The following is a 27,619-nucleotide window of genomic DNA, read 5'->3' on the forward strand; positions in this document are numbered from 1 at the left end:
CCAACCAGACATCAGAAAGCGGACATTGTTGTGGTGAATTAAAAAAGAAAGAACATGTATGATAGTCAACATAGCATGCCCCGGTAACAACAGGACCAATGTGAATGAAGAAGAGAAAACAAACAACTATGGCGATTTGAAGTGAGAAATACGAAATTTGTGGTCAATGAAGAGAGTAGACGTGATGTCAATTGTAATTGGTGCACTTGGAAGTATCAGCACTCAGCTACCAGCATGGCTGAAAAAGACTTGTGTAAGTGTGAAAGTAGAACACCTGCAAAAATCAGCATTGCTTGGAACTGCAAGAATTCCTTGCAGGGTTCTTGAAGCATGACCAGTAAACAAGTGTCACCTTAGTCTGCTGGCTGTGGACAGCTGACACTTTCCATCATACCCAGCAAAATAAGCTGTGAGTTTTCATATAATAAAAATAATAATACTAATAATAATAATAATCATCATCATCATAATAATAATAATAATTATAATAGTTATAATAATAATATCATCATCATCATCATTTCATACCTGAATAGAACAGACAACTATAACTCCTACGATATATGATCACATCTGGTCTTTCCTCAATCATTTTCCTTATTTAGTTTCGTTTTTTCTTTATTTGTCAATTTGTTTCGTCATCGTTGTTGTTGTCGTTGTTGTTGTTGTTGTTATGATATAACACCAAAAATAGTCATTTTACATGAAGATCATTTGCGGGTTGGCTTAGTGTTGGACGGGCTATTAAAAGTCACTCATGAGTGGTTACACTCGGGGGGGGAAACAAAGATCTGAAGGAATTCCTTCATATGATGTCATTTTGGCTTATAAAGATGTGTTTTTATGATAAAGCTTCATTCGACCACACCCTATTCGATACAGGGCATGCAGCCCACTACACAGCCCACACACAGCCCCCACACACAGCCCATACACATTCAGTCATACAAATAACACAACTACTTTTCTTCCCACGCTCAAAATCCACATTTATTTATTTTTTTATTTTTATAACTGGTTGCTCATAGCTCTCTAATAATCAATCATTTGTGTGTGTGTGTGAGTGTGTGTGTACAGGCATTTATATATATATATATATATATATATATATATATATATATATATATATGTATGTATGTATGTATGTACATGTATTTATATATATATATATATATATATATATATATATATATATATATATATGTACATGTATTTATATACATGTATATATATATATATATATATATATATATATATATATGTATGTATGTATGTACATGTATTTATATATATATATATATATATATATATATATATATATATATATATATATATATATATATATATATATATATATGTACATGTATTTATATACATGTATATATATATATATATATATATATATATATATATATATATATGTGTGTACACACACACACACACATATATATATATATACCAAATTCTTATAGGAATATTTTATCCAAGATACACTGGTTTAATGTATATCTTAAAGAGATATTTCTTCAATGAATATATTACATAAAGTATCGTAAAATATCAAATATTATCATTTAGTTAGAAAGCAGAGAGATGTAATGGATACAAATTTATTTATTAATTAATCAACATATTCACCTACAATTATTTCATTTCATGGACCGTAATTTTGTTTGTGTAATGAAGCAGTTGTAGGTGAATATGTTAATTGATTAATAAATTAATTTGTATCCATTAGATATCTCTGTTTTCTAACTTGATAATTATATATATATATATATATATATATATATATATATATATATATATATATATATATATATATATATATATATATATATATATGTATATATGTATGTATGTATGTATGTATGCATGCATGTGTATATGTGTATATACATGTATATATGTGTATATATATATATATATATATATATATATATATATATACACATACATGATGATGATGATGATGACGATGATGATAATGACGACGACGACGATGATGATGATGATGATGATGAAAAGTGTGTGCAAAATGTGCCTGAACATCAAACTTTTTAGAAACAAACATTTATGCAACAGAGAGCAACTTTCTAAATATTTGGCAACACATGAAAGCAGGCAATATAGCCAGGGACTAAAAACACAGTCATACTTCCATGTGGATTTACATATACTTGTAGATGCATTTTATACGTATGCAAATGCACATTTGTGTCTATTATTAAATGGCCATTAGCAGATATTTTCCTGTCATCCCAAAGGTTGTCCCAAATCTCTCCCCCAGGTCGTTGATAACCTGACCACGCACAGGTTGTATTAGCTTACAGGGTAACCAATGACAGGGCCCTGGTTATCAGAGATCTGACCTGACATTGATACAAACATCTACACACACATACCACATGCGCACACAACACACACACCATGCACATAACACACACACAAACACATATAACACAATACACACACACACTTGCACGTACACACACACACACAAAACACACACACACACAAAACTTACACAACCACACATATCAAATACCTGCTTATCTCTTGCAAGACGGATTACAAGTTTTGTTGATCCTACCAACAATGGAGCAGTATACTCAGTGGTTAGAAAATTGGGTTCACAATCCTGAGGTAATGAGTTCAATTCCCAGACCGGGCTATGTGTTGTGTTCTTGAGCAAGACACTTCATTTCATGTTGCTCCGATTCACTCGGATGTAGAAATGAGTTGCTAATCTGCATCACCCTTTGCTTTTCCCTTGGATAACATCGGTGGCATGAGAGAGGGGAGGCTGGTATGCATGGGCGACTGCTGGTCTTCCATAAACAACCATACTTGGACTCATGCCTTGGATTTGGTCATTCAACCATTCATCAAACCTGCACTAGAAGAAAAACAACCATCTTTAGTTTCAAGACGAAAGGTGTTCTTCCATTAGGATAATGCTCGGCCACATACAGCAAGGATGACATTCCAAAGGTTGAATCAGTTTGAATGGGAAACGATGCCCCACCTACCATTTTTGCTGGACATTGCCCCATCTGATTATCATTTATTCCGCAGTCTTCAAAATCATTTGGACAGAAAAAATATGAATTCTGTAGATGAGGAGTATTTTTTGTCAAGGACAAGTGAATTTTGGAAGAGGGGCCTTGCAAGTCTACCAGAGAGATGGAAGAGCATTGTAGAAAATGAAGGAGAGTGTATTTTAGATTAAAAAGGAACTTTGTTTACCTTAATTTTGAAAAATAAAATAAGTATAAAAAAACTGCATTATTTATGGGATAACCCAATATATATGTATGTGTTTTGGTATAAGCAAAATTTAGGTTAGTTAAAAAATGTTTGTGACATATTTCAACTGCTAAAAGGCAAATTCACTGCAGTTACCATGGAGAAAATATCTTTTTTATGGTAAAAAAGAGTGGAAACACCTTTGTTCAGTGTTGCCATCTATCCTGATAGATAGATACATACATACATGCATACATACATAGACACATATAAATATACAGACATACACACACACACACATACATACATGCACACATACATATATATATATATTTACATACATACATACACTGACTCCAAATACTGCACATATGCACACACACATGCAAAAATACCCTGTTGATGTTGAAATTCCAATGAAGAAGCCTTGGATCTAGGTTAGAAACCGGTTCTTTCTCTATTGGCAAGAAATCTTGAAATAAACAGAATAATGACCACACATACATATATGCATACATACACACACACACACACAAATATATATATATTTATATACATACATACATACATACATACATACATACATACATACATGCATGCATACATGCATACATACATGCATACATACATACATACATAAACACATGCAAGCCTAGATATGATATCTATATACATGTATGTTAATTTATGTGAGTTAAAAAAAGGATTAAATGCTGAACAGAGAAATCTGCAATTCGGAAATTTGTAGCCCTTGCTTATCACACATAAATTAACATGGATAAGACTCTAAACATTCCAGAATATAATTATATTATGTGTCTTTATGTATTTTTGCACCACAATGTAAATAAAGCTCTGCCCACCCCCCTGCTTCCTCTCTTTCTTTATTTCTTTCTTTCTCTCTCTCACTCTTGCTCTCTCTGTCTCTCTCTTTCACTCTCTCTGTATCTCTCTCTCTCTCTTGTTCTCTCTGTCTCTTTTGCTCTCTCTTTGTCTTTCTCACTTTCTCTCTTTCCCTTTAAGCATGCACATATAAGTGAGCATGTGTGGAAGAAGAAGAAAAAGAAGAGGACGAGAAAGAAGAAGCAGAGGGGGGAGGGGGAGGAGAAGAAGAAGAGGTATGGCTAAGATGATGAACATGATGAATATGATGATGATGATGATTATGATGATGATGATGATGATGATGATGATGATGATGATGATGGTGATGGTGATGATGATGATGGTGATGATGATGATGATGATGATGGTGATGATGATGATGATAATGGTAATAATAATAATAATAATAATAATAATAATAATAATAATAATAATAATAATAACTGATCCCAAAGCATTCAGTGAACCAGGCTGAGTTCTACTCTTTGAGTGTGATAACCAACTTGAAGATCACCAAGGTTAGATCCAATAATGCATGGAGTCACTTAACTGACAGTTGACTGTCACCTAGCAACGATGTTTGGCTTTGATGTAAGAGTGAGTAAAGAGAGGGAGGGTTGAGCAAGAGAGGGAGAGTGGGAGTGGAGAGCAGATGGGAGAGGGACAGCGGTTTTGATATGGTTTCGCTGTGGATTAGACATACTTGAAATGGCATAGATTTTATTTTACATTCTTTGGTGATATAGTACGAAAGTTATGTATGTATAAAGTTATGAATAAAAAAGAAAAAAAAACCAAACTGGCTCATCAATCCGGTTTTGATGCTAAAAAGTTCCTGTTGTTCAATCAACTGAAGCTACTTAATCATTGAATTATTGCGTAAGTGGTTGAGTATTCCTAAGATATATAGGCACAGACAAGCATGGCTTTCACATTCAGTCTCACTGTATAACAACACTTTGGGCAGCTGCCTTCCACTATAGTCCTGGACTGACGAAAATCCTTGTAACTGAATTTGGGAGACAGCACTGAAAGAGGCCCATTATGCATATATATATATATATATATATCATCATCATCATCATCATCGTTTAACGTCCGCCTTCCATGCTAGCATGGGTTGGACGATTTGACTGAGGACTGGTGAAACCGGATGGCAACACCAGGCTCCAATCTAATTTGGCAGAGTTTCTACAGCTGGATTCCCTTCCTAACGCCAACCACTCAGAGAGTGTAGTGGGTGCTTTTACGTGTCACCCGCATATATATATATATATATTTACTTCTAATATAGGATCAAATTTTTTTTAAAAATTTCATCAAGTGGTCAGCATATTAAAATACCTTTTAAGGTGAATATTATAAACAATTATAAATAAAGGCAAAAGAAAAAATTTTCTAAGCCAATATGCTGAGAAATAGACTTTAGATTGTCAATCACCACATACAAAAAATATTACTATAAATACGCAACATGTTGAATCGAGGAAAGCAAGCTAACAGAATCTTTTTTTAAATGCATTATCCCTAAATCAAACGATTTCGGGATTAATCCAATGGATTTTTCCACTTATCAGTAGAGAATACATCTATTTCTCAGCATATTGGCTCAGAAATTTTTTTCTTTTGCTCTTACTTATATATATATATAAATGTAAGGAAAATAAGACAAGGTAGAAAATGCCTAGATAATTTTATCATGAAGTACAAATTATTTTAGCATTTTCTACCTTGTCTTATTTTCCTTAAACATATCAACTTGTGTCTTACTTTTCTACCTTCTACACACACACACATGCATATATTCTTTTATTTGTTGCAGTCATTTGACTGCAGCCATGCTGGAGCATCGCTTTTAGTCAAACAAATTGACCCCAGGACTTTCCAAGGTATTGTGAAAAGAGTGAATAAAAGAGATGAATTTATCGAGCTGTTGTCTGTTAAGGGAGGGTGATGACCCTGACACAGTTGCAGATAGAATGACTGTACAGCTCTGGCATGGGTCCTGTGAATTGAACAAAGATTTGCTCCTCAATGAAGTTTACAAAGAGGTTTGCATTATGGATGGGTTGCTTTGCAGTATTAGCTTCAGCTCCTTTTATACTGAGGTGAAATCCTGCCTATTTGAAGGGAAGACTTAATGCATCTCCTGGTTTAACACCAACACTTGATCCTAGAGTTTCTTCAGTGGAGACCAGTCTGTCGCAAGCATTTGGGGAATGCCTCTGGTTCGAATATACCATATTTTTTTGGCATAAAAGATGCACAGACATATTTGATATACCCCAATTTCAGGAGCCCATGTTCAAGAAAAACTATTTTTAGCGCATTAGAACTTCTGGGAGGCTCAACTTCTTATATAGGACTTGGAATGATTTTTTTAAAACATTTTATTTTTAAAAAAGTTTGTCTTACATACCATCAAATACAGTAATTTCCTCTCGCGTTCCCTCTTTCCAACCAGACTTAGATGCAGGGCTGGATTAAGACCCATTGAGGCCCTAAGATTTTGGTTCCCCCTTAAAAGATTATGTAATCCAAAATATAAACAATAACAAACCATAAAATAAATATTTATTTTTCAAAATGAAACAAAATGGTAAGAAGGAAAAAATGTTTATTTCTGTATACTTCCACTTTATTTATATTTGAAAAGTTTTCTCCTGCTTCTTTGAATTACAAAGTCTTTGATCAAATCCTCAAAATTAATCTTAGGTAACACATCTGCATTTATACTTAGCAGAGACAAAGGCATCCCGAATATTATTTTAGCAAGTTTAACGTGATTTCTTTTGTGCCGTAAACCATTTATTATTTCTGTTGTGCCCCATCCTTCCTTTGATGCCCTAAGCACATACCTAGATGTTCTGGAAAGGGTTGTTGACCACCACCCCACCATGACTAAGCAATAAACCTAGAGCTATCAGTTCATTATGGTGGAAGTAAATGAACATTTTATTCGTCTGTCTTTACATTCTGAGTTCAAATTCCACTGAGGTCAACCTTGCCTTTCATCCTTTCAGGGTCAATAAATCAAGTACCAGTTATGTACTGGGGCTGATCTAATTGACTGCTCCCTGCCTCCTCACAAAAAATTTCAGGCCTTGTACCTAGAGTAGAAAAAAGCATCTGAACATTTTATGGATATATGTAAAGCTTAATGTGAACACAGAACAGAATAAGTGTGACATAGTTTGTGACTTGGGTAGGCTTTCGATTCTCTTATAAAACAGTGGAATCAAGGGAACAAGAGATGTTCTGCTTCGGCAAATAGTAAAAGAAATAATTCAAAGAGCAGAATAACATCTGAAGATGTGAAAAAAACAAAAGGAGTTTTAAGGCTTTCGGACAGGAGATCTCGTTGGAGCAGAAAGAAATGCTAAGTGGTGTGGAAGAATAAATAATATGGGAAAAAAGTAAGTGTGAAGGAAGCCATCATAACATTGAACAATAAGGGAGTAAGAGTTAGAAATATGAAAGGTTGAGATAAGAGAGAGGGAGCGAGGGAGAGAGAGCAATGGTCAGATGAAAGAAAACTCCTCCTCCTCTCTCTCAACATTTTTTCACCTTAGCTGTAGCTCCTCCCCACTTTACCAACTTGCTGCCAATCACTCCTCCTCCTTCTACCATTGTTAAGGCCGCAAAATGTTAACAACATCACCATCATCTAGAAAAAAAAAAAAAAGAACAGAATGAAAAAAATCTGTTAGAGACATAGCATTCCTGCTTAGTGCTGAGATGGCCCTAGCCAAAAATCATGTTCAAAAGACTGACCTAAGCAATATCAGAAAACCCAAGTCACAGAGCAACTTCTGTAGGGGCTGAGATTCAGTTAATATGATCTTTGTCCCAATGCAGTTTTAAAAGAAATTCAGAAAGCAGCATCAGGTCCTGTTCTTTGCATCTGTGGGTCCCCCCAAACCGTTTAACACATTAAACAGAAATTCTGTGGAATGTTCTCAGAAAGTTTAGTTGCTTGCCTTAATTTGTGAATCTTCTTCATTAAGCTCCACACAAGAATAATGGATTGAATTGAGTTGTTGAACATAGATCTGAGCTCTTCAGTGTAAAAGTGTGCCTCCACCAGGCTCAGATTTTCCCTTTATTTTTTTTTAAGGCAAAGGTCTTTCAATCACAATATGCTCGCACTCCAAAAGCCCTACGAGTCATCCTCAACCATAAAACTCCAACTCACTGTCAGTGGCACTGCTCTCCCTCTTTTTCAGTATCGAAATGGCAACTAGCAACACCTGCCCAATTCAGATACTCAGGCATAATTTCCAAAGAACTGTGCACTGGATGGGTGATTCTAAACTTCCTCAGACAAAAGTTTGGCTCGTTAGAACCAGGGGAAGTTTTTCGAAACAACCATCTCAACCTTTGTGTCGAAGTCCCTGTTACTGAGCAGTATGTGTAGAGCAGAAGACACGGACTATATACAACTGACACATTTAGATTCCATTATCTTTAACAGTTCGTGCAGGTGACACGTAAAAGCACCCACTACACTCTCTGAGTGGTTGGCGTTAGGAAGGGCATCCAGCTGTAGAAACTCTGCCAAATTAGATTGGAGCCTGGTGTTGCCATCCGGTTTCACCAGTCCTCAGTCGAATCGTCCAACCCATGCTAGCATGGAAAGCGGACGTTAAACGATGATGATGATGATGATGATGATGATGATGATGATGATGATGATGATGAGTTTCCTTTTACTGTATTAACGCCTGGGCGTTTTAACAGAAATATAGGCTTCCAGGTAAAACAATGCACCAAAGTCCTCATAATAAATAGATAAGGCCAACATAAATAGATTAGCATTAGCCTCCAAGACCCGTAGTACTCCTGGCACTGACTGGTATGATAAGGCTATGCATGCAGAAATCCCCTGTTCAACCAACACCAGTAGCATTGAATCCATACAATACAGGTATCAGCTGAGGTGGTTGGGAAATGTAGTGCATAAGTCTGACCCGCATCTTTCGTGTAGGATCATTTATGACCATCAACACAATAGTCAACACTTGAGTGGAGGACCATTGATTTCAAAGATCAGTTGAAGTCCACTTTGAAGAGGCGCAACTTCAGGCTTCCAAGAATGGGAGAACATAACTATCCGCTGTTCACATCTGGTGGTGTTACTGCTGAAAACATGGAGAAACGCACTCAGTACTACCAACTGGTGTGAGTAAAAGGACGACGTATTTACAAAGTAAAACATGGTTTCTTCAGATAATTTGTACTTCACGTGTCCAACTGAGGTTGTACATCAAAGATTGGGTTGTAAATTTGTGAAAAGGTCCACAGATAAAGATGATAGATCAGCATGCGGTGAATTGAGAAAGATAGGCTCGACTGAGTTACAAATGAGTTGGTAGCGCAGAGAAAGATGTGTGAGGAAGAAAAAAGAGCGAGAGAGAAAAAAGAGTGGAAAAGTTAAGAGTTAGTGTGTGCGCATGTGAAGATTGAGCGCAAAAAAAAAAAGATGGTTAGAGTATGTGAATGAGAAAATATAACAGAACGTAGAATGAAGAGAAGAGAAGATGATAGGGAAAGAGAGAAAAAGAGAAAATATAGCAAAAGAGAGTAGATTTAACTGAAAGAGAGATAAGCGTGTGAAAAAGGAAATAGAGAATAGAATGGAAGTGTTGAAAGTTATAATTAAAGAGAGAGGGGAGGAGAAAAGGTAAGAAATAAAACAGAGAAGAGACAACAAGAAATAAGGTATAATACAGAAAGTAGACATAATATAGAGAGGGGAAAGAAGAGCAAGTCTGGAAGGTTATAATTAGAGAATTGTAAAGGAGAGAGAGAGAGAGAGAGAGGTAAAAGAAGAAGACATATCAGAGAGAGAAAGATAGGTAAAGAGGGGGGAGAATGGGACATAATACAGAGGAGTGAGAAGAGAGAAAACATATATGTGCGAGGGAGAAAAAAAGAGAGAGATAAACACAATATAGATAAAGGAGGGGAGAGAGCGATAGATACATATAAAGATAGAGAGAGCGACAATATAGAAAGGGGTGGAGGAGAAAAAGGTATGACAACGCATGCGCGAGGTGACTGCTCTTCTTTAAGACAATCCAGATAAAAGTGAAGAAAGAAGTGGGGGTCAGACATGAGTGGGACAGTGTAGTGGTTAGAGTCTATGTATTGTGTTTACGTATATGTGACTGAGTATATATATATATTTATATTTATATGTGTGTGTGTTTATAGTAGAGCTTGTACTACTAGTAAATTGTCGGGTGGAACTAGAGGGGACAGTAGGTGAAGATTTAGTGAGTGCGTATATGTATGTATATATATATTATCTGTGTATCTTTGGGTGTCTTAAGCAATAGTAATAGCAGTAGTAATAACTGTCTTATTATTAGTAGTTTTAATCATAGAAATAGTAATAAGACAAGGGGTGGGAGAAAGGAAGGCTAGATATTGACTGATACCTCCTTCCCCCAACGCACTTCTGTCTTTAAACTTCTTTTCTACGACTGCTGCTTCTCTCACCCTACTTCTTCTTCCTCTACCTCCCCTTCTTTCACCATCACCACCACCACCACTAAATCTATATCACCGCTACCACCCACTATAATCATTTCTACTTCTACTACTACTGCTGCGATTTTCACCATCGCCACCGTCTGCACAACACCAAACGTACCTTCTACGTGGTTGCTCCATTCGCCAGAAACAGCAGCCAAACTCTCTCTCTCTTAAAATAAACACCCAAGCGTTTTAGGAAAGGACGTGTTGGATGAATAATGTGGTCCTCGGTTCTTTGCACATAAGAAAAATACAGGATGGTCACGACTGGAATGCTTTTGAATCAAAGTCTGCTCGATTAGGTCTGACCAGTGCGTCGCCGTCTCTTTAGTGCCATCATTCTTTACTCCAACATCACCACAACAATCACTAAGACCAGCATTAGTGGTGCTTCTAAGTTTTAATAACATTTCCCACCAAGTGTTAATACGATCTGCGCCTTTCATTAATATTTCGTTGGCAAAGGCGACAGAACCAACAAGAACGATACAAACAGCTTTCGAAGGGAAAGCAAAGTGTGTATGTATATCAATGAATAAACAAACTTATATAAGTTATATATTTTTATTAGTGAAATCGTGTTTAGTGGATATATCTGAATTCTATTAAGGGTATTTTTTACTACCCGACTTAAAGGGTAGCTTGGAAACAAGAAAATCGAGTGAGGAAACGATAAATACATACACACATATATATATAGAGAGAGAGGGGAGCAGGCTATATTGTAGTGAACGATTGAAAGATTAAGAAAGTAGTGGGGTACTCAACCGGTGCTCTTTCTCTCTTTCTTGCACTCTCTGAAAAGAGGCGGAGGAAGAGGAAGTGAGAGATAACATTAATCTTCACAATCATTACCACCCCCTCACTCATTGCTGTTGCTTCTTTCTTCCTTAACTCATTCCTCTACTCCTACTGTTCCCCCCCTCACCTGTTTCTTTCTCTTTGTTTCTCTCTCTCTGTCTCTCCTTCCCTACTGCTGGAATGGTGACTGACGAAGGAGGCCTACACATACTCTCTCATACGCACACACATTTATTATACAGCTCCACTGTTTTACTACACTTTCAAAACATTGTCAAGTGTCGGTGTCTTGAGAAGAGACACTAAGACAGGGTAGAAGAGGACAGTGGGTGACAGTGAAAGAGATTCCTTAGTGAGGGAGAGAGAGGCGACTTAAAACAAGTACAGATAAAACGGGTGGGTTACAAAAGGGTTAGGTGAATAGTTTCACCCCTTACTTCTACCCGTAAGTCCTTTTCATCACTAACTTTTTCAGTTCTTAAAGAGCATGCAACAAGTTTTTAGTTTACATTTCGGATATCCGTTTTTCTGCCACTACTTTGGATGAACCCCAGAATTACTTAATGTTTGTTTAAAGCGAAATACATTTGATATATCGTATACACACTCATTCATATATTTCTGGCTGTTGGAATTATATTTTTACTCGTGTTATTTAGAAAGTTTAATCTCATTCTAACTAGTGTCTCTGTATTTATCTCTCGCTCTCATTTTTTCTGTACCCTTCTTTGGCCCACATTCGGAAGGCGATGTTTTAGGAATGCCATCCAGTCATGACGAAATATCGTCCCGATGACGACGAATACCGTCGTTTAGTTCAATTGATATCTCAATGGAATGATGACCATTATGACATTTTTGAGATTGCTCAACCCAACGAGGTAAGTGTCCTCTTATCTATTTATTTATTCATGCTTTATATCTTCATTTCAGCCCTCTTTGTGAAAAATAACCATGCCATGTTCTTCATTATTATTTTTTTTTTCTATCACTGGTCTTTGAAGAAAGAAGAGTTTTCTAACTTTTGATAAAATTTGCCTTAGAAAAAAAAAATATTGATGCGTAACCCTCATTTTCGTCCTACAACAAATTTCTTAAATATATTGGATATATGTTTGTTTTTCTTCGTTTACCAACTCATTTTTAATGTAAGAAAACAACCAGTAAATTTGAGAACAAAATTAAAATAACATTTTAAAGCCTTCTGGCTGGGCTTAACTTTTAAGTTTGAAATTACAATCCACCCTATACCCCCACCTCCCTCGTGAAACACCTGGAGAATTAAGCTTGTTAAGTCTCAAACTAAACATTTGGCTTGGGTTAATTAAAAAAAAAAAGACATTTGTTCTATTAATTAAATTAATAAACTTAATAAAAGAAAAAAAAAAGGGTTTAATTTAATTACTCATTCTTCTGTCCTCTTCCTGTCTCAGGTAAGGACAGTATATATATATATGAATAACAAATATATAAAGTCTTATCAACTTTTCAAGATGGCTGCCTGTATGTATCGTTAATTGCTTACCTGTCCCGCAACTTTTCAGGTAGCAATACAGCCACACCTACATCACGCTTGACATTAGACTTTCCGATTACTGTCCTAGCATATTTTTGAAATAACGGACCAACATACAAATATTAACTGAATACCTTTTTGTTCCAGACAATCCCCTCCACCCTATTGCCTCTTTTTGTTTTTCATTTAGTTTTACCTGGCCGTTTAATTTAATACACCCGAGTGTTTTACCTATAGGGATACTGGTTATTAACTACTGTTGATGGTATTCTTATATTCTGGTTCAAATACGCAAAATAAAAATAAAAACACTTTTGTAAACAATGTGACTTCTCGTAATGTTTCAGACTCGACATCTATTTACTTTAATTTCACCTGTACATTACACCTGTCCACCACTCCTTCGCTTGGAGATATTTATTTAATCCCCGCACGCTGACACACAGTTACTTCCCTCATTTAGGAAAGACATTTAATACGCTGATAGAAAATTTAAGGAAAGGAAAATAGTTACCTTTTATATTTGCATTATAATTTAAAATTTGCACACCTCTACTGTCAAGGAGTAAAATTTACAATATATTCACGAACAAATGTATATATCAAGGAATCTACTGTACAAGCATTCTTTTTTATTACTAATGTTGACATTTTTAAATAAGTGTTTTTTAAATAGTTTCATTAATCAATAATGCACGGGGGATAAGTAATTAGGTTCTCTGTGTCATTTGACTGATTAAATTCGTTCGCTGACATAGTTTTGAATGTTTTCAGTTGGTTACAAATATCCCATCACCCCACACTCATCGCTAAATCCATTAGCAAACAGGTAAAAAAAACAAAAACGTTTATCAGGTGTGCAACAATTATTGTTTTAAAATGTGTTGTCGTTCAAAACTACAGATATGTATTTTTATATATTCTGCATATAATTGTATATATATATATATATATATATATATATAAACATATTATGTATGTGTTAGACAAAAAAGAATTAGGTCAGGTTTGTCGTTAAAACTTATTTTTCTGTTGGGATCTTATTGATTAGCTCCGCCTCCTGTCAAGTTGACATCGCTACGTCGCTCTCCCCCCTCTCTCCTTACTCTTATCCTTCATTTCTTCTTTAACAACGCACTGATTTGATTTACCTGGTCCATCATTAAAAGACGGCGTGCTTTTGTTCTTCTCTCGTCCAACCAGCTTCGAAATTCTGTTTGTGAAACCATAGGACAAGCAATCAGTCCGTGACAAACCACTTCACCCCCCTCTCTTTTTTTAATGATTTTTGTAATGAATTCTTGTCTTCAAACGTAATAAATTGATCCACTCAGTTTGAACCTATCCTTAATTTGAATTTAAGCTTAATGTATATTTCATGCAGTCCTAGAAGTATGATGTGTAAACATGTTCTGTACTCGACAATCCATCTCATGTATAAATATATATATATATATATATACATACACACACACACACACACACACACGTTTGTGCTATAGGGTATTTTAAAGACTTTTATTAACATTTACTGGTGACTTGGGCAACTCTGCACTAAAACGGCAAATTTATTATAGAATTACTTCGTCAGGCAGAACTTGAATCATTCAAATCGAATTATATAACTTCCTGGTCACTATACTCTAAACACATTTCCAATTTTATGCAGGTAAAAAGACCCCTTTGTTTACGAATACTTCAATTTGGGTTTTTCTATTAACTTACATATATATATGGCCTGTCTGTAAACCTTTAAACATTGCATGAATCTTCAAATGGTGCCCACCCTGTCGATGAATTAGCCCACGGCTATTTGGCTCATCTCCACTCCTTGAGATGGAATTGTATTTCCATTCTTGGAAAAACTCTCTGCTCATTATCAAGAATGTCTGGACGTAAGTTAGGGCTCTGACTTGTTGACTTTACTACATCAGTTAGGTGTCGGGTTTGACCCGAGTTTCTACGCGGTTGTTCGACCTGCTAGAAATAACAGCCAAGTTTTCTTCACACTCACATTCTGTTGCCTTAGAAAAAGAGTGATGTGTTGGGTATTGTAGCCGTCTTTATAACACAAAACAGTTATAGCTAGGACGCTTTTGGTCATAGATATACTCAGTCAAGGTTGACTCTTCGGTTAAACATTTATTTTGTTGATAGAATTTTGACAAGCTCATTCCTCTATGACGAATGCGGAAACGAGGTTGAATGAAAAAAAAAAAAAAAAAGAAACAACAAATAATCCAGGCTATAGAAACGCTGTCAAAATTCTACCTCAGTAGGAACTGAAGATAACAAGAGTTTTACGGTGGGTGGTGGTTGCAGCGGGTTAGAAGATAAGTGCTAGCTTGTGGGGCGGTGATGGTGGTTCTAAGGCGTGATGGATGGAGGTTGGGCGTCGAAGCAGTATTTACAACAACACTACACTCTACAACTGGATCAAGTGTCTACTTGAAGCTATCGTGTTTCCTCATCCCCAGTCCAGGATGATTTTGAACATAAACTTCCCAAAGCAATTTATATCTATCAGATTCGTAAATCTCTATGCTATAGCAGGGCATGTAACACAAGCAAATCCTAACACCCAGTTTTCGACATTTGATAACTGCTAATGCTGGAGTTTTACACTGGAACAACACCATACAGTGGAATCAACAACGGCATGTATATTTGCTTACCAATTCCTGAGGGATGAAAGACAAAAGCATTATATTGTCGAGGGAATCGATATCCACCAAAAAATGCTTGAATATTTATTTTAGTTAACCTTGGTGGCATTTTAATTCACGGACCCAGCAAGGCTGAAATGTTAAAAAAAAAGTTTGCGTCGCAAATACTAGGTCCCAAGTTCGATCCCACTGCGTGACATCTTGGACACGTGCCGTCGTGTCTTTTACTAAAACCCTTTTAGGATGATATTGAGTGGACAAACTGGTAGTCTGTCGGAAGCATTGCACCGGTTGTGTAGCTAGGCGGCAGTGTGGGGGCGAGGGTTTGGTCCACTCCGGGCAACACTTTCGGGGCCTACATTGTAATAAGCCTGCATAGGCTGTATTGCCTGGTGGTGGGCAAATTCAAGGAGGTTTCCTCGTACGGCACACAGTATGTGTAACGTCATTAGATTGTACTTTTAATTTAAAAGTTTATATTTATTACTCCCGTCACGATGAATTTTGAGGATTACCTTAATGGTACGCATTTCAAGAATAGTCAATTGCACGTTAATTCAATAAAGTAATCCAGTTGGACAACTGAATCTTCATCGTTGAAACCGATGGAGGATCACTTATTTAAACTCGTGACATAAACAGTCATGTCGTCGCTCTATTATTTTCGTAATTCCACCGTCCTTTTATAACAAGGATAATAAACACGCAAGGTAACCTATTTTCTTAAACCGTCTGACAGTGCCAATAAGACTTAATCTGGCTGTCATCTTATTACCTGTTTACTCTCTGTGCTCTTTCTTAAGCAGCCCTTTCTGTCTTACTGACACACATTGCCTCAGTTATTTTCAAGTTTCGCCAGGTCCTTCTCCGGCTGATTGCTAAATACTAATTACGTAACTGAGATTGATAAAATTCGATTACACTTTATTTGCTCATGTCCCTGTTTAAGAAAACTCTATTAATATTGTGGTGAAGGCGTCGAGCTGGTAGAATGGTTAGTGAGTCAGACAAAATGCATAACCATTTCGTCCTTTACGTTCAGAGTTCAAATTCACCAAGGTCCACTTTGCCTTTTATCCTTTCGAGGTCGATCAAATAAGTACCTTTGACCTCTGGAGTCGATATAATCGATTAACCCATCTCAACATTCCTTGCCTCGTACCAAATTTTTTCCCTTGTTGGTTCAAATACTACTGTTATATTGTTTACATCACATACCTTAAATTTGAGACATTATCTCTGTTAGAATTTATTTTTACAACTTATCCAAATTGCCTTGGATGCTCACTGGGTTTTCCGTTAGATTTTGAGTTCAAACCGTATCAAGTTTAGCAATGTTTTTCGTTCTTCCTGGATCCGGTTAAATAAATACATCAACTGATCTTTTCTTACCAAATCGTAACAATAGTGATTGAGTTGTAGAAAGAGTTAGGAGTGTGACTATAAAATAGTCTTGCACTATTTTTACTCTTGTCTTGATATTTTGATTTTAATGAAACCAATTTTAACCTTTCATCCCTCTTTGATGTCAGTCTATTTAATATGTACCTCATACTTTTCTTTAGTTCCGCATCAGTTTTTCATTGAGTTTGTAAGAGCAAGATTTTTCTAAGGCCCATGCAGCAATAAGTGGTTGGTTATCTTGTGATAGTTCCAATTCTTTTTGTGAGTAGAACTTTGAAATAGGGATAGAGTTTAGCAGGCTGATTGTTACCAAGAGCCAACGATGAAAGTATGTCCATCATGTGTAAATTGCGGTTCGCGGGACTTTCTAAATGGCACGCCAACGAAAAATTATCTTGAATAATTTTAGTTGTACGGCCTGTTTCTAGAAAAAGTTTGCATTCTTGGTTCATATTGTCGCTCGATCTACTAGAAATAGCACCCAAGTTTTCAAATGAAGCCCTGTCACCTTAAGAGGAAGCGCACATCGAACAGTTTAATTAGATATACAAAAGACGGGATAGTCATGATTGGAATGCTTTTTATTGTAGGCTTGTTCAGTCAGTATGATTGATAGATGACACATGAGAGGGCTATTCCAATAGGTGAAAAGTCTTGTCACACCCACTCAAACTATTATTCAGTTTTTAGAGTGTGGGTTGTGTTAGTCAACAAACCCAGCTTTTCTTTTCAGAATCGCCTACAAACTACTGGACAAAACAGCTTGTTGCTCCGTTGTACTGGATTATATATTCATTTACTAGTTTCAGGGCATTGGTCTGCGGTTGTTACAGCATTGCCTTGTGGATTTTCTTGAGGTCAGTCATAACGGACCTCTTATTTTATCGAACTATGTAAAAGAACGTAAACTAGAAACATCTATTGACATCCGTATCAAAACAAACATACATATAAATCACATGCTAGACCTCCGCACGTTTTCTACGAATTTTACTCACGTAATTCGTGTTGTGTAACCCAAGGCTACCACTTACTGGGGGACCCGTGGAAAATCTCACAAATAATGTAAATGTTCAGCTTTTAGGATAATTACTTGTGATGATCTGAATTTGAAATTAATACAATATGTATTCCTCTTTATCAATTAATAGATAAAACATATCTACAAATGTTTATTTAACTGTTAGTATTTAGTTGAATAGAAATAGTGAAAGTATCATAAACAACTGAATCACGTTTTTGATGCACTCGACAGAGAGGATGGTGGAGAATAACCATACTGCTTCATCTGGATCGTATTTGATGTTTTAATATTTATTGTAGTATAAATCCATTTGCTTAGGAAGCATTGTAGGAATCGTCTTCCTTACTTGACGAGTACTTTATTTTATTTTCCGTTGAAGGATGGAAGTCAATCTGACCTTCAACATTAAGGACCACCATTGAAAATGCTACATATGTTTTGTCTGAAGCTCTAGCGATTTTACCAATCTAAACTGCAAAAATAAAGATAGCTGGCGCTCTCTCTACATTAAATACAAAAAAAAAAAAAAGGAGAGCTGGAATAGACTCTCAACGGCAGAGTTTCGAATTAAGTACCCCATACTTTACGGAGATAATTTTTCTTACGATGCTGAAAAGAAAAAAAAAATTACATTTTGCTCACTTCCTTCACTACTGTAATATTTTCATTTCCCATGAGCATGGCATATAATGTCACGTCCGACACCCGAACCTCTTTCGACAGTCAGCATTCTTCTGTCAACATTAGGGAAAGAGGTTCGTTGGTTCAATTTCCTCTACGAATTTGCAACAGGAGAAACCTCTACATCGTTGCTCCACCTACACGAAATGGCTGTAAACTTCCATTAAATCATTCATTACCATGTTTGAAATATTTAAATCTATTGCATATCACATTTGATATACTGGACGTCTGAAAAGGGTGGAAACATATTTAGACTATATACACCTATATTATATGCACACACACACATGTTTTTATGTGAAGCCATATGTATCGGCGATTAAACATTAAACCGAAGGATTGCTCAATATTTTTGAGTAGAGCACATACTTAAATGTGCTTGTTCCAGGCCTAGTTATTTGCGTTTAAATGTCTCATCGTTCTAAGCCACGAAAGAAAAAAATGCAATTGTCATGTCAACACTTTTGATCATAGTTCGGCTCAGAGGGCCAACTTGCTACGCACACCCACAAACTGGATGTTTGTAGGTGTTCCTTACATATGCACTCTGAATAATAATAATAATAAAGAAGACCCCAAAACTCCGAGATAAGGTTAAGATTGGGGTGAATATAAAGCTTAGCTCGTAGAGTGAGGGTTAAGATTGGGGTGAATATAAAGCTTAGCTCGTAGAGTGAGGGTTAAGGTTAAGATTGGGGTGAATATAAAGCTTAGCTCGTAGAATGAGGGTTAAGATTGGGGTGAATATAAAGCTTAGCTCGTAGAGTGAGGGTTAAGGTTAAGATTGGGGTGAATATAAAGTTTAGCTCGTAGAGTGAGAGTTAAGGTTAAGATTGGGGTGAATATAAAGCTTAGCTCGTAGAGTGAGGGTTAAGGTTAAGATTGGGGTGAATATAAAGCTTAGCTCGTAGAGTGAGGGTTAAGGTTAAGATTGGGGTGAATATAAAGCTTAGCTCGTAGAATGAGGGTTAAGATTGGGGTGAATATAAAGCTTAGCTCGTAGAGTGAGGGTTAAGGTTAAGATTGGGGTGAATATAAAGCTTAGCTCGTAGAGTGAGGGTTAAGGTCATGATCGTTGTGTGTGTGTATATGGCATTTGGCTCTGCTGCTGTTTTGTTTTGTTTTTAGTGCTGTGCGTAATAATGTCCATGGCGTCCCCAAAATTAACAAATGTCGTTTGTATACAACTGTCAGCTTGTTTGTCTTTCTTTCTTAAATAATACATAAACACACTCGCTTTCTCTCGCTCTCTTACTCACTTTTGAATCTCCGAGACCCATCGTTTATGTAATGTAAATACTTTTGACATTCAAATAAAAATCTGTAGAACTGAGAAAAGTCTGGATGTGATCGTTTGAATTTCTTGAAATAGTAACCAAATCTGTCTCAAATATAGTACATCTAGGGGTTTAAAAAAGGCCGGGATAGTTACATCTACAAGAGTCGTGATCATAAGTCTGTTTGATCAAGGGTCTATGATGTAACAAGCCATAACAGATTCTCAAACTGTGTCTGTCGCCAAGAATGAGAAAGAAGAGTGGGGTGGGTAACTTTACAACACGTTCGTCTGTATAAAGATAGTATATAATGATACAGTGTACTTGTATCAGTGACTATGTTGCTGTATAACGACATTCCTTAACTGTTTATAATAAAAATAATATACTCCGAGGAGACAAAAGTGAATTCAACATGTTTTGGGGGTATATGTCTGTCTTAGGACATATTTGTGTTTTACACCGCTGGGGTGTCAGAATTTGAGATGCAACCCAACAGGATCAACCGCCTCCATTGTTGCTGCTGTCGCGTTTCATTGTAGCACTGAATTGACCTCCGGATTCGGCATGTGATCCTTGGGTGGCTCAATTACCAGAACTCCCTTGGCCTATTTATCGTGGGTCATAAGAGTACAAACAGTATGTTTGGCTGCAGGAGTTTTTCTGCAAGTGTGTGGAACCGAACAGAAGGCCACTTTAAGGGCTCAACTCCGGCTTTATTAAAAGGTTTAATCTCTGACCTGTTCTGCAATGTCTTGCTGAACAAGCGGCACAAATGATTCGTTTATAGTGACCATAGTGTATGCACCGAACATTAAGCTCACTCCCATCAAATCGACATTACGTTGGGTGTCGACTTGATCGCAGATCAACGTGAGATGAAGTGTTTTGCTCAAGAACACAACGCCCACTCAGTCCAGGAATTGAAACTGCGATCTTGTGATCGTGGGTGCAACACCCTAACTACTCTGTCATGCTTAGTGGTTAGGGTATACGGCTCATGATCGTAAGGCTGTGAGTTCTATTCCTTGTGGTGCGTTGTGTCCTTGAGCAAGACACTTTATTTCACTTTGTTCCAGTCCACTCAGCTGTCAAAAATGAGTTGATTTAAAGGGTCGGCCTTTTCACATTCTGTGTCGCGTTGGTCTCCCTCGGAAACTATGTTAAGAGTACGCGTGTTTGCGGCGTGCTTAACCACTTCTACGTTAATTTCACAAGCAGGCTGTTCCGTTGATCGGATCAACTTGAACCGCTCGTCATAGTGTCACTCGACGGAGTGTCATCAAGTCTCCTTACCTTGACTCTCAAGGCAGTGAGGTTATATGTCTCCCGTAGCTGAGAATTTTTATCTCTGGATTGGAGGCTACTGCCAGCTTGAGCCAGACAGGGTCAGTATGCCCTGAAACAACGACTTAAGATATTATCCACAGCTTAAGAATAGAACAGATGTTTGCTTCCAATAACAAATATGATTATATTACAATGTAATTATTATAAAAACATTCCCCCATAACTAAATGTATTTACAAATGTGAGGAAAAGTATTCAGTACATGTAGTTTAGTTCTTCATTCGGCGATGTTTTACTCCAGTGCCTTCCAAAGTAGGTGGTGGAAAATGTTATACGGGTACTAGGAACAAAAGGGTGGTAAGAGAGTGATAGATGCATCTGTACAATTTTAGTCTGTTTTCTATCTAAATACTGGTTGCAAATTTTCGCACAAGGCCAACAATTTCGGGGATGGTGCAAGTCGATTTCATCGATACCAGTATTCAACTGGTACTTATTTTATCAACCCCGAAAGGATGAAAGGCGAAACTTGAACTGAGAGCGTAAAAACGGACGAAATGCCGCTAAACATTTTTTGCCAGGCGTGCTAACGGTTCTGCCAGCTCGCCGCTTTTCCTATTTAGATATTAACTTCTAAAAAAACATTTCGACTGTAGTATTATGATAAATTGCTTGGTAACCATAATCAAAACAAGACAATAATGACAATCACATCAACAATAATATAATAGGCGGCGAAATATGAACAAGTAAAAAACAAAACTAAACCATATGTATGCCACCTATGCATGTAGATTATTAGCAATAAATTAAAATATAATTTATAGAAGACATTGTCAAAATTTATGGTTATTTTAATATATGCTATAAAGACGGCCTTTGTAGCTTTAGGTAACGTCTTGACCTGTGTGTGCTTTTGCAGTATATGCAATTGTACATGTTTGAACATTGCTGGCTCTAGCTATGAGTGTTGTCTGTTAATCCCATAATCTATCCACGTGTATAAACATACATGTGTAAACTTGCACGTGGACAGAGAAATCAATATATGAGTGAGTGTGTGTGTTTGTGAATATATATATAGAAAATATAACGATAAGTTTCAGGTGGTCGCTACAGGGGTGTATATGAATCTGAGTTCGACCGAATTCAATGTGCTAAAAGACTGGATCAATAACTAAAGTCAAGCAGTGATGTATTAAATATTCACTCATAGTAGGGTATTACTATATAGTAAATTGTCACTCACTGCAAACTAGTGCCGAGGACTAAATTACTATGGCTCGATATTACGTGTAATGTGCATTAAAAATTCAGGAAGAGAAGCGTTGAATTGTATTAGGGGTATGGAGTTGAAAGTGTTAAAGGGGTTTCTTGCTGTATGCTGGCCCTTCAAGCAATAAAAAGAAGTGGCGATGGGTCTGCATCACCAGCTTCGAACGAATTTATTTATATGGATTTAATTATCTGCGACTGTCTAGATCAGGGATTTTCAAACTTTTTGACTTGCGGACCCCTTTATATTTCAGGCTTTACCTTAGGGACCCCCCTATAAACGCTTATGAAAATTATACATAAATATTTGCTTAAAATAACATATTTTTACATTTATTTATTTAACAGTATTTTACAAATAGGTTTATTGTCAATTAAAAGATTTCGATAAAAAAACATATATAGAATCAAATTGCCCATAAAAAGTATTTGCTGTCCACGGACCCCCTGTCTTGTCCTTGCGGACCACAGTTTCAAAACACCTGGTCTAGATATTTTTATATAAAAGATTTTAAAATATCAAGTTTAGATAAAGCTCGTATTGTATTTATAAATAGTGAATAGTTACAATATACAATTTAGAATATTTGCTGTTGTAAATTTATATATTAAAACCTCTCTGTGACTAGGACAAACTATTCGTACCCCACCTCCACGGATCTCCAATCAAAACTATGCATAACATAAAAGACAGTGGTACCCAATGGTGTTGGCATTTCACATATCGACATTCTCTCACATGCTGTTTCAGATAAATAACCCGATTGATAGCGAAAACGACGAAAGTATTTACGACTAGTATAATTAATGTCTCTCTCCATATATTTGTGATAGCCGAAAGGTTTTTGCTGCCTCGGGTGTTTTTTTTTTTTGATCGGGACACATGAAATCTCCGTAATCTCTATGGAACCATGGTATAGTAAAATCGACGAGCACCAAAATGATTCAGTTCTTCGTTTTTTTTTTTTTTGGCTTTCTTGGTGTTTGTTATTTATGAACACCTCGTCAGCGTGGATCAGATGGAATTTGTTGGTTTTCTACACAACCGCTTGCCCTTCCTGTCGCTAACCCTCACTTGTTTCTAAGCAAGTTAATGTTTCCCTTGGAAGACTACAAAAATCGTTTGTATGACGGTGATGTTCGTTTGCTATCATCGCATGATGTGAAGACGAGGGCACACACACTTATATACACGACAGGCTTCTTCCAGTTGTTATCCACATATCCATTCAGAGCAAGACTTTGGTCGACCCGCCCGGGGCTTTTGACAAAGTTACCCCGTAGTGAGATTGAGCCCGAGAACATATGATTGGGAAGCAAGCCTCTTAACCTTCGTACAGTCACACTTTCGGCGATAATTCTTGGATAATAACACCCTAATCGAGTTTTAAAGTGACTAGATACCAAAGTAGGATGCATCTTTGATGAGAGAAACGTAAAATCGGCTAATACCAAAAGTATCTTTGTAGTTATGGAAATTAGGCACATTTCAAAAACAACCTATGGATATAATCTCAGTTTGGCTTATTCTTGTGTAGAAAGGGAATTAACATGCAGAACGAGTTATTGTGGACTGTGTATTTAACGAAAACACTTTGTAACCAATGCTACTCGACGATCCTTTTCCGGCTAATTAACTCGATAATGCCGCATGATCTTTCTATAATGTGTTATTGCTAATAAAGTTCCTATGAACTGGATAAAACGTTCTGTAATCAAAAGATAAATATGTATCGAAGTACCCAAGTGAACTGTACTAAATATAAGCAGTAATAAATTCGGGGGAGATTTTTGGTAAATTTTAAGATTAACACCCGCACGATTTTCACTAGGGTTTTAGGGTTACGGTTAGGGTTAATCTGAAAATTTACCGATTTTTTTCTGTATGGTCAAACATTTTATTACAAAAGTTAAAAGCCATTAATTTTTGAAGGGTAAAAGCATGTTTACTCAAGTTGTTAATTTCCTGAATATATTTCATTGGTGACAATATTGTTTGCAGTTTTCGTTCGAAAATTATGAGCAAATTACTTTCTAAGATAGTCCACCAAAGCTTGGGGCAACCTGCACACGTGTGCACGATTTTGTTTCCTTATAATTTTCAGAAAAATAGATATCTGTTGATGAAATTTTCTACAAATACTTTTCAGATGGTGTAGATTCCGATTATATCGGAATTTAATGTGGAGGGGGAAAAGTGGGTGCACACATATAAATAACATACTAACACACATTACATAACCACAATTTCAAGTTTCATTCTGTAGATATATATGTAATGTATGTATGTATGAGCGTGCGCCCACAAACTTTTTTACTTTAAATTCCGATATAATCATTATCTACACCATCTGAAAGGTATTAAAAAATTTTTTTTTAGATAATTTCATTAAAAACGGTATTTTTCTGCAAATTATGAGGGAACAGTCGGAAGGGGTGGGGAACACTTATGTAGGTATAGCAAGCTTGGATCAAATGATAGCTCAACATCGCTATCAATTATGGAAATAGAATACAGCGCTGACATGATATTACCAATAAGTGAAAAAGTGATCAATTTAAAACAAAACTTTGAAAAAGAAGGTCAGTAATATATGAGGTGGTGAATCAGTCTTCTGTTCTTTTTACTGATAAAAATACTGGCTGTACATGGAAGCATATTGAAGTAAAAGACAAATCTCCCGTTAAAAAAAATGCCTCTCTAGGTGTATATATGTGGCGGGTAAGACATCCAAGTAATTCTTATTTCTCTAATACCTTTGCAATTCAAAACAGGTTTGTCGAAAATGGTATAAAGCCATTCAAATAGCGTTGTATTTGGTTAAATGAAATCAAATGACATTTTGATATTCTTTGTTACTAAAATAGTTTTATACTTGTTTTGAAGTTATCTTTATATGGGATTGTAGTGGCACGAAATTATAGCCGCCATTGAGGAAGTACTATTCTGCGCATGCGCAGGGGACTTCACCACCGGAATCCCCTCGAGTTGCGTATGCGTAGTAAAACTCGTACTTAAAGAGAGAGTTTCACTTGTTAAGAGTTGGCGAGTTGTGTTGTGATTTTGGTTGAAGAAAGCGTTTAACGCGGGGAGTTCTCTGATTTGCGTTCTGTTGAAATTGTTTTAAGAACTATCATTGTGTCATGTTTTGAAGGAGCGCGCGTGTAGAAATACGTTGTAGGAATTTGTTGAGGAACTGTTATTATATTGTTGCTTGTTTTGTTGTTGAAAGCCGTTGCTGAGGTGGTTTAATATGACTACCAGCTACGCAGCTGCAGCTATCAGCGGCAGGACGACCAGCGACATGGGAATGAGAGAGGTGAAGGTGGAAATGGAAAATCTGAAGAAACATTTAAAATATTTGAAGAAGGAGGGAGACTGTTTGCGGGTTGACCCACCCAAAGAAGTGATGGAATTTAGCAGAAAAGAAAATTATTGCATATAAAACTTTAAGAATTGGCTCCAAGAAAATAGAAATTGCGGAGACTGAAATGATTGAGAAGTGTCTGAAGGAAATCACAGAGGAAGTTGTGCTGTTTATGAGAGGAAAGAAATACGGAACGGTGAAGGTGTATTTCAAGACGGAGCAAGGAGCTAAGAAATATTCTACCATGCCTCTGAGAACGGAAGAGTGGGCCCTTTTACCAGTATATTGCGGTAGAAGGGCGGCGAGAATGAGGATTGGTAGAGTACCGTTGGAGATAGATATGGAATGGTTGGTGTCAGCGGTAATATATAAATGCAAGGACAAGGTGGATATCATTAAAGTCGAGAGGTCAAGAGAAATCGAATGGTGGGATTTTGGGGTAGAAATTCTAGCCCTACCGAACCTACACAACATTGCTGAGGAATTAGTGCTTCCCGATGACACTCGTTTACGGATCGTGGTGGAGGGAAGTCAACCCGTATGCTACAAATGCAGAAGTAGAGGACACATGCAAGCGGTGTGTCCTCGCAGAGAAATAACCGTAGAAGAAGACGAAGTAGAAGAAACAGAGGTCTGTGAGGAGGAAATGGTGCTGACCGAACAGGAAGAGGTAGAAGAAAGGCAGGAAGAGACTGAGGAGAATGGAGAAAAAAAGCGTATGCGGACTGAATCGCCGCCAAAGTCCCCAAAAAGAAAAAGGGGAAAGAAAAAAAAAGATGACGGAAGATGGAAATGATAGCGAGGAACAGAACGTAACTAAGATTGAAACCCAAGATAAAAAGCAGGAAAAACAGTTGACAAGACAGGAGAGGTGGCTAAAGTGGTGGACTGTGTTGATGGAACAGAAGGAAAAGGCGAAGGCAGAAGGAAGGATTATCGGAAAGGTTGATTTTAAAAATATTAGAACAATACTTTTCTACATTAAGGATTTAGAAACGGAAAAAACGATAGCCAAGATAAAAGGATTGGTGCGACTGAAATTAGAACCCGGAACGTTTGATGATGAAACAAAAGCAATAGTGGTGGAGGAATGGATAGCGAAGAAGCTGCGAGAAATGAACAGATTTGATTTCCAACTAAGTGGGTTATATGTGGGCTACAACACTTTGCCAAGCGTCGTAACGGTGGAGGAGCTGAAACCATACATAATCATGAAAGAATCATAAAAAGAAAAAGAAAAATGAATAAGAACTGTATAAGAAAACTGTTAAATGAAACTGCGAGCTTTGGGGGGACTCGTAAGCCATTCCATCATCATATTGTAATTTACTCATTTCATCTCATTATTCGCTTTATGTACCCCACGTTTTGTGTTGTCTGTCCTTGTAATGTCCCCCTTCTTTGTAATGAGGCCTTCGTGCCTGTAATAAAGATTTAAGAGTTGAGCTGAGACCTTCTACGTAACAACACCTCGCTCCTCCACGAAGCACTTTTACACTGTTCTCTGGCAGGCATCAAAGAAGACCTTAACCTTCCATTACCAAACTACAACTTAATCAGCGGCGGCTAAGCTGAATGACAGGAATTGTATAACCAAGTATCATCTTAAATAAAACCTTTTCATTATGTTGTTAATTGTT

At 36.7% G+C, this 27,619-nt stretch overlaps 1 protein-coding gene and 1 long non-coding RNA gene across 12 annotated transcripts in view; one reads left to right on the forward strand and one right to left on the reverse strand.

The window, feature by feature from the left end:
- LOC128248931 (uncharacterized) overlaps window positions 1-13,136 on the reverse strand; it is a 21,026-nt gene extending 7,890 nt beyond the window's left edge. Inside the window, exons 1-2 of the long non-coding RNA XR_016243481.1 lie at window positions 13,001-13,136; window positions 7,702-7,801 (exon numbers count right to left, since the gene is read on the reverse strand). This is a non-coding gene — a long non-coding RNA (uncharacterized LOC128248931). The remainder of the gene's footprint in view (window positions 1-7,701; window positions 7,802-13,000) is intronic.
- The window catches only part of LOC106880869 (uncharacterized), a 152,776-nt gene continuing 135,346 nt past the window's right edge, over window positions 10,190-27,619 (forward strand). For 5 of the 11 annotated variants that reach the window (XM_089358968.1, XM_089358972.1, XM_089358974.1 and 2 more), the window contains exons 1-2: window positions 10,190-11,920; window positions 12,222-12,356. In XM_089358968.1, coding sequence (XP_089215094.1) covers window positions 12,249-12,356 — 108 coding nt within the window. In that variant the 5' untranslated portion in view covers window positions 10,190-11,920; window positions 12,222-12,248. Of the gene's footprint in view, window positions 12,357-27,619 lie in introns of all 11 variants that reach the window. The other 6 variants (XM_089358969.1, XM_089358973.1, XM_089358975.1 and 3 more) reach the window with 5 other exon arrangements.

This window comes from Octopus bimaculoides, chromosome 10 (assembly GCF_046866305.1).
Source record: "Octopus bimaculoides isolate indiv1 chromosome 10, ASM4686630v1, whole genome shotgun sequence".
Taxonomy (NCBI): Eukaryota; Metazoa; Mollusca; class Cephalopoda; order Octopoda; family Octopodidae; genus Octopus; species Octopus bimaculoides.